The sequence below is a fragment of the Lichenostomus cassidix genome, chromosome 9 (genome assembly GCF_008360975.1).
Source record: "Lichenostomus cassidix isolate B80296 chromosome 9, HeHo_3.0, whole genome shotgun sequence".
Lineage (NCBI taxonomy): Eukaryota > Metazoa > Chordata > Aves > Passeriformes > Meliphagidae > Lichenostomus > Lichenostomus cassidix.
This window is the reverse complement of record NC_139490.1, coordinates 9,522,541-9,530,765: the sequence shown is the minus strand read 5'-3', so window position 1 is coordinate 9,530,765 and position 8,225 is coordinate 9,522,541. Positions and strand designations below refer to the sequence as shown.

The 8,225-nt window shown below is 58.9% G+C and overlaps 1 protein-coding gene and 1 long non-coding RNA gene across 3 annotated transcripts; one reads left to right on the top strand and one right to left on the bottom strand.

Moving 5' to 3' along the window:
• Positions 1–441: 441 nt before the first annotated feature.
• Positions 442–3,216, bottom strand: SLC51A (solute carrier family 51 member A). Its single transcript, XM_085069361.1, has 9 exons — positions 3,015–3,216; positions 2,716–2,810; positions 2,170–2,324; positions 1,981–2,054; positions 1,744–1,902; positions 1,501–1,612; positions 1,253–1,399; positions 949–1,054; positions 442–824 (listed from the first exon to the last, which is right to left on the bottom strand). Exons 1-9 carry the CDS (start codon positions 3,047–3,049, stop codon positions 688–690), a joined length of 1,020 nt encoding a protein of 339 aa, XP_084925487.1. The 5' UTR covers positions 3,050–3,216; the 3' UTR covers positions 442–687.
• Positions 3,217–4,397: 1,181 nt separating this feature from the next.
• Positions 4,398–7,379, top strand: LOC146433237 (uncharacterized). 2 transcript variants are annotated; one of them, XR_014854022.1, is made up of 4 exons: positions 4,398–4,746; positions 5,349–5,482; positions 7,096–7,148; positions 7,275–7,379. It is a non-coding gene; the product is annotated as an uncharacterized LOC146433237 (long non-coding RNA). The 2 variants fall into 2 exon arrangements; XR_014854021.1 differs by lacking the exon at positions 7,096–7,148.
• Positions 7,380–8,225: the final 846 nt, after the last annotated feature.

Genomic DNA, 8,225 nt, shown 5'->3' with positions numbered 1-8,225 from the left:
GATTACCCAGTGATTTCTGCAAATTGTCATGGCTCCTGATGTCCATCCCTACTTCTAGAGCAGGTACTGATACTGGGGCCAAGGCTGGTTAAGGCAACACTAACTGTCTGTGTTAGGAAGGTGCTTCAAGGCTCCTTTCTTTGCCTGGCCCCTGAACTGGCAGGAGTGGATGCTCCCTCTGTTTTCAGGAACAGGGAGTGTGATGGAGAATGTGCCCCAGGGACAGGCCAGACCCATCCAGATGTCTTGGAAGAAATCACCATTGGCCTGGGCTTGCCTTGGCTATGGGACCCCAGCCACCAGCACCCAGAGCTCAGTGTCACAGCTGGATGTGGAGCAACCCGTGCCATGGCTGTGTTGGTCTGGGCTTTATCCTCCTCCCCTTGTATGGAGTCATCTCCCAAGCAGCCTAGGCAGAGGTAATACTAACCAAAGCAAGACTCAAGTAAAAATGTATCTTTACTCAGTGCCAGACAAGAGCCTCTGGGCTGGAGGCAGCTCCATGGACCCCCTTGGCTTGTGGCTTTTAGGTTTCAGAGCCTTTCATTCTGTCCCAAGATGCCCTTTCTCCTGCCTCTTCTGCTGCCAGCAGCTCCCCTAGGGCCAGGGGAGGAGGACAAGGTTGTGCAGGGCAGAGCAGCCCCTCACCCCACTCTGCCCCTCGGCACCCCAATTTCTCTCTCCTGCTCACGCCTTGATGTCAGCACCTGCGGGTGCGAAGCTGACGGGTTGGTAGCCCGGCTTGTCATCCTGCTTGCGGTAGTACATCCGCGTCAGCACCGCCAGGATGAAGGTCTGCGGGATCAACAGCTGCATGTTCATCTCTGGAAGAGTAGAAGGGTCATTAAAAGTCACCTTCATCCACCATGCCTGCCCCTCATGCCATGCCATGTGATGGAGGTGGTCGGCCAGGAGCAGGTGGTACCACTCCCCCATCTCCCAACTTACGCTGCGACCTGGCCTTGGAGGAGAAGGGTGGTGAGCAGGCAATGTTGCCATTGTTGGCCAGGATGCTGAAGATGGCAGGCTGGAGCGCTGTCAGGAGGACCAGGAGCTGCAACCACCAACACCCCGGTGGTGAGGGATGTGCCACTGCCCAGCTCCCACCCTTCCCCTTCCCTGCTATCCCTGTCAGATGGGGCTCTAGCCCAGCAGCAGCTCCTGCCCCACTATCTTCCCTCATGCCACCTCATCCCGTCTGTGTTGCAGGAGCCCCTCACCTAGGAGGGAGCTGGGCAGGACAGGGCCTCACCTGGAAGCAGGTGAACTTAGCCTGCATGTTCTGCTCAGCCAGGTGCAGCCGGGCCTGCCGAAAGAGGATGCCCAGGGCCCACAGCCCAAAGAGGGTGGAGACACCAATCAAGGTGTTGATCCAGAGAGCCACACTCTCCGCTGAAATCTGATGGGGACACAGAGGAAATATTACTAGGCTGACAAAGCTCAGGTGAAGGCTTCCTGTCTAGGTCATGAACCTGCCCATCCCTGTGCTCTGGCACTCACGTCAGCAGGGTTGTAATTCCCATCGGCGGACAGGATCAGCCCCAGGAAGACAGCAACTGCCCTGAAGAAGGCGTACTGGAAAGTCCCCAGGATCAACAATTTAAGCTTTTTCCTGGCATGATGAGAGAGACCAGTAGCACTGTGAGGTCCTCAAGTCCTTGCCCAGGGACTTCTTTTCCAACCCAGCAGAAGCAGGGGCTGAAAGCTCTCCTGAGGCAGAGGTTTATCCCAGCTCTCCCTCACCTGGTCATGGTGATTCGAGGCAGGCAGGGGCAGCAGCAGCAGCAAGGCCCAGTGCTGACCACCATGGACACGTCCTTCAGGGTGCTGAGCAGCGCTTCCTTCCCCCCAAAGCCCTCCACCATGACCATCATCAGGATGTAGAAGCAGACAGCAAAGTACCTGGGGAGGAGGAGGAGGTAGGCAGGTCAAGCCCTGTGGGCTCCATGGTGCCCCTGTCCCAGGGTGGGTTATACTCACGATGTGGTAGCCATCTCCACCACCATCATGGAGCGTGGGAACCACAGGCCGAAGCAGCTGACCACTGACACAACCTGAGGGACATATGAGCTTGGCACACTGACACTTCCCTTACCTCTGGGCTGGTGCCCCTTGGGTGGCCCTGTCCCCCCAGGGTGATGGCCCCACCACCCCCACAGCCCAGCTCACCGTAGGGGCTGAGCTGCTCCAGCAGAGTGTCTTCATCTTGATGGGGCAGTGGATCTTGCGGATGAGGTACAAAACCTCTTCCACGTAGATCACAACCGACAGCAGTGTCATGATGGTGCAGAGGCCCAGGATGATGAGTTGGGCCATGTCCAGCTCTGCCAGGGAGGGGTGAGAAGCCATCTTCATCCTGTCCTGTTCGTCCTGGGGCCACTACTGCAGGGAGCTGCCCCCGCAACCCACCATTCCACAGGTCTAGGAAGCTCTGTGCCACACCCGGAACATGTCTGTCTATGCCAGAGCTGGTGCTTCTGCCCTGCTGCTCCCTGTCCCATGTCACCTGCCCTGGTGCTGGCCCTTCCTGAGCTGTCCCCATCCCTGCAGGCACGACTTATGGGATGGGAGGCCAAGACCCTGGTAGCAGCTCAGTTTCTGACTTCTGGGGCTGCTCCCTGTCTGCACTTGCCACAGCCACCCTATCACCTTCATCCCTGTCCTGCTCCCTCCAGCGACCACAGGAGAGTGCCCCCACCCCGTCCCCGCACCTACGGTGCAGCAGCTGCTGGGAGCGGGGCGGCAGGGAGAAGCAGGCAGCCGGCACGCTGAAATTCCTGATCAGCATCTCCACCAAAGGGCGGGAGAACCTGCGGAGCAGAACGGGAGTGCTGCACGGGGCCGCAGGGACACGGGGACACCCAGCCCCGCAGGGTCCGCGCTGTCCCCTGGCTGGCTTGCCTCACCACCAAGCGCCTCCCTTCCTTTACAGAGGGAATGAAAAATCCAAAGTTCTGCTGCAAGAAGTTGGATTTGCCGGGCTGAAAAGCGGCACGGGGGTCTCCGGCACTCACCTGGGGTCATCTGCCAGCTCCAAAGTGGGATCCATCCTGTTCAGCTCCTCGCTAGCTCCGTCCCAGTGGCTGTGCGGCTGCTCGTCACCGCCTGCCTCAGCTCCCCTCGCCAGCCCACGGGGTCAGAGTCCCCAGGGCAGGGACCGCGGGACCATGCCGCGCCTCGTTCCGGTTTAACCACAGCCTCCAGAGCTTCCCTCCCTCTCCCGCCGCTGCGGGCATCCATTGGCCGTCGCGGCCCACAGAGTGCTTTGGCCGCCCGGTTATCGACCCGGGGTGCTGGGAAGGCAACTGTCACCGTGCCGGCACTCTTGCGTGTCCCCGGGCTTGGGGCGCAGGGCACCTGTGCTGGGGTGGCACTGCTGCGCACCCCCCGGGCAGCCCGGCCATGTGCTGGTGGTGCCGTGGAGGGTCCGGGACGTGTCCCCATGTCCCCTCAGCAGCAGTGTTGGGGTGCGAGGTGGTGCCGCAGGGCGGTGGGAAGCCTGTCAGCCCCTGCGCGGCTCTGCGGGCCCTGGGAGGGCTTTGCGGTGGCTCAGCTCCAGGGAGCCCGGGGCTGAGTCCGGCACGGAGCAGTTCCCGAGGCACTAGAGGGCAGGGCTTGCCCAGCGCTCACAGCCCTGGCCTCGGGACAGCAGCAGTGCCCTGGCCTGGGGAAGGGACCAGAGGGCTGGAAGGAATTGTCTGAGTGGGGCCTTAGGCAGGAAAAGCAGTGTATCCTTGTCTTAGATGGATCCCAGAATCCTTATGCGTCCCAGGGGTGTCCACTGCTCCGGGTGTTCTCCCAGCCCTCCAAGGAAAATGAGTGCTGGCTTGTATTGGGCCTCCTTGGAGCTGCTACCCTTTGCCCTGTGGCAGGGGACTCCTGCTGAAGCCAGGGGGACAGCAGGACCCCAGAGGAGTGCTCTGCATCTTGCTGTAGGGGCAGGACGCTGTTGTTGTCACTGGAATGGGATGTGAGGAGGGGTCGGGGGGAGGGAATGGGTGTGGATGCTTCAGTTGCCATGGGAATGAGATGAGGGAGGAGAGGGTCCTGAGGGGATTCTGTGTATATCCGAGAGGCTGTGCACACGTGCCTCTCCCCTCCCTCATCTCATTAACCAAGTCCTAGAGCCCTGTCCCTACCCACTGTACATACTCTTTCCTGCCCTATATGCTGTAATCTAACCCGGCACACTGCGTGCTGCACACCCAGCCCTGTGCACTCACACTCACTCACACTCACTTACCCACCCCTTGCACAAGCAGACCCCTCGCCCTGGCTGCTCCTGGCCCCACGGGGTGCATGGGACCAATGGGAGGCCCCTGCCCAGCACCTCTGTGCCACACCAGTATCACCAGCACTGCCTACAGCTGAAGAAACGTCAGCTCCTGTGACATCTGCTGTGCTGGCCTTTCTGTGATGATCACCATAGGCTACATCATGGCAGTCCAGCTGTCCTGCCTCATCCACCTGGTGTTCATCCCCTGTGGTCCATCAGCACGGAGACAATCTGCACGTACTCCTGACCCCGGAGAAGCAGAGCCCAGCCCGCAGCACGCAGCCACACGTGCTGCACTGCCCAAACATGGGCAGGAGCCTCTTCCCCTGCCTGGCGTAGCCCCAGGGCCAGCACCACCCATGGCTGCCCGCTGCACGGGGGGACATGCTGGTCCCCTTGCCCACCACACCTGTGTCCATTTGTCCCTGACTCACTGCTGCAGCATCACGATGATCCTTCTCACCACTCAAGTAGTACCTGAGCCTGATTGAGCGCTGGTCCCCTGCTTTCCCCAAGCATAGCACACCCCAAGGTGCAAGGTGCAGCTGTGGGGCACAGAGCATCCTGCCAGCCTGCAAGGGGGACACAGGACATTACCGGACCTCAAGCCCAGAGCAGGGGGCAGCCCCACACATTGATGCTCTGCATGAGTTGGTCCCACCACACATATGCAAGGAGGGTTCCATCGCTGCACACACTCCCCTCTTCATCCCCTCTTGGGGCTGGATGCACACAGCACTGACCCACCTGTATCGAGCCCCCCAGCCCCATCACCGTGACCAAGAACACTCCATCCCACCCCACATGGGGACAGAACACATCCACACACTGTTCTGCTGTGGCCAGTGTATTGGGGGTCTGGGTGTCACCACCCCAGAGCTGTCCCCTGGGGACATGGAGGGCTCTCCCCTGCAGCCCACGGCACTGAGCCCTCCCTGCACTGGCAGGACAGGACATGCCGGCACCTTGCTTGCTTCAGCCTGCCCCAGGAGACGGCGGAAATGGGTGTGGAGAGGGGGAATGCAGTGGGATGGGATAGCCCAGAGTCCCTTCAACTTCTCCCTTATTCCAGCTCCTATCCATGCCTGGGATATATGGTCCTGAAGCCATCAGGGTCCATGGCCACCTCTGTCCCCCAGTCAGCCTTCTCCACACAGGCTGCTACCACAGCCAAAAGCTGGCAGGACAGGCAGGAGCCAACAGCAGGTGAGCATCCCTGGCATGGGGATGGGGGCCAACAGATGGGTCAAGCTTCCACCAGTTTGACCTCAGCCCCAGATCTTCAGGGTGTTCCAGGTTAAGGCAGCCACAGGCACAGGGAAACCCCTTTCCTGCCAAAAACCCCTTCAGCAGAGAAGGAAAAAGGAACACAGAGATGGCAGCCATACACCCCCCAGCCCAGGGCAGGGGTGGTTTGAAGGCTCATGGCCCACTCAGCATCAGGGTGGCTGTTGTGCCCCAAGGACCTGGCACAGAAACTAGCAGCAGTGCTGGAAAATAACCCCATTTGCTCATTCAGCTTTTTGTTTATTTTAAACAAAACTCCTTGGCCATGGAAATCCTGCCCCCCCAAAAAAAGCCAAGCAGACCCTCTCAGCATGCCAGCATCGCCCACGCTGCTGCTGCGTCAGCGTTCCCCAATACTTGGAAAAGCCCTTAAAATGCAAATATTTGCATGGGTTTTTAGATAGTTTCCCACCCATCTCTAATTCCCTGTGGTTATGGCCAGAGCGGATGACCTTGGTGGCACAGCAGGCTCCCAGCTGACCATCACTAGCTTCCCCATAGCCAAGACATGGCAAGGAAGAAAACTTGTCACTTGAATCCTTGGTAGGAGCTGGTAGGAGACCAAAACACACGCCCCGGCTATGGTCAGCGTGGGGCAGTGACAATGCCCCCAGCCCTGGCCCCAGCACAGCAGGAATGGGGCTGGCTCCCCTCAGCCCCAGGTCTGGAGCCGCCCAACTGATAGGGATGGAAGAGAGCCCTGCCCATGGCTGGCCCGTGGATAAGGCCCATGTGTTCCCCACTGATTATCCCGGGAGTCAGCTGGAGGGGTGGGAGCTGCCATTCGTGGGAGACGTTCCTGGCCAAGAGGGAACAGTGAGTGACGAGGGAAGGGGTACTACTGCAGGAGTGTGAGATACTGGGTCCCTTCCATTGGCAGGTGAAGGCACCCTGGCTGCCCTGACAGCACAGCTGGGGTGGGAGAAACTGTGGCCCCCCTGGCAGAGCAATCCACAAATCCTCCACTTTCCAGTGGGGACCAGTCCACTGCCACTGGAAAACACTTCCCAATGCCCAGCGAACCCCCAGGACTGCATCACGAGCTTGCTGTAAGGCAGAGTCCGGGACCCCACCACACCTCAGTTTCCCCAGCTGTAAAATGGGGCATGAGTCCTGCAGCATGAGGGCATAGAGGGCTCAGTCTCTCACTGCTCTGGTGGTGCCTGGGCAGAGGTCCATGACAGGTGTTATTTATAAGCTGGCATTTCAGATGGAGAGACACTGCCCTGGGAGCCAGCTGGCTGCCTCCAGTGTCTGCCTCAAGGTCACCAGGAGAAATGCTGGCCCCAGAGGGGCTTGGGTTAGGAGTCCTGGCCTCAGCTTCCCCTTCTGGGCAGGGAAAACCCCCTTGTCTCAGCACAAGACAATAAGGATCATTCCCATTAGAGACCCCAGCGCTGAGCCTCCTGCCCAGCCATGGGGGATGGGACACTCCAGGGAGGTGGCCATGGGGCAGTGATGGTGGTAGCATGAGGGGGAGCACAGGGCAAAGCTGGGGATTTTTGCTAACCAGAACAGCAGCTGTTTTACAGAAAAGCCAGCCCCGGATGTCTAACCTTCTCAGGAAGCAGAAGTGCTGCAGAGGGTGTGTGAACAAAATCTCCCCATGCTCCAGCTCTCAGAAACACTGCTCAGCCACAGTTGTGGCACCAGCTCCTGTGCACAGCCCTGGCAACACCCCCTGGGACCCTTCTGTCCCTTCCCCATACAGGTCTGGGTGCTACCATAGATGCTGCCACCCTGACCAGGCTCTCGTGCTGCCAGGCTGGGAAGAGAAGTGAGACATTGGCGTGAGACAGAAGTAAGACATTGGCACGAGACAGAAGTAAGACATTGGCACAACCAGGACGTCACTATCTGTTCCAGAGCACCTAGGGGGTCACGCCACAGGGAACTGGCGTGTGAGCCTTCAGCAGCCCAACTCTGCAGTTCAGGTCAGCAAGATGCCTCTTCCCAAAACTGCTGAGATCATTTCACCATGAGCATAAATTCATAGAAAAGCCACATATAACGTGTACACACACATCTATAAATATGTAAATTACTTTCTATCTAGGATCTTGTATAGTGGGTATAAACTGTGGTAAGTTGGGATGCATGTGCCCCCAAGAGTGGAACAGCTTTTCCCTGCAGGCTGGCTTATCACCCATGCCATAGCATCAACCTTGCTTCCAAACCACAGCTCCTGGGGTACTGGCCCACCCAGGGCCCCACAGGTGAACAAAGGGGCTCCCCAGTGCATGGGGTTGCCCTTTGCAATGCCCAGCACTCTACAGATCATCCCCTAGACAGAGAAGAGGAAGAGGATGGTGGAGCCTATCCCTGGCTTGGGAGGGAGTCCACCATGAGAAGAAAGAAACCCAGCAGAAGCTGGATGAAACCTTTCCATGACCTGGATCAAGGCAATCAGAGCAGCTTTGATGGCTCCAGCCTTCTCCTGTTTGAACAGAGCCTCACAGATGGGGTACCTGATAACACCCCCATCTTCTGTCCAGCCCTCCTGGCCCCTTCTGTTTGCTTTTCCTCCCAGCAGCTCCATGTCCGATGGCGCTGCATTTGGCCAGAGGGGAAGTGACCAAGCTGTGGGGCTCAGCATGGTGAGGGCTTTGTGTCCTTCAAAGGGGACAAACAAATGGCCGGCAGTCCCAACCCGGCTTGGGGG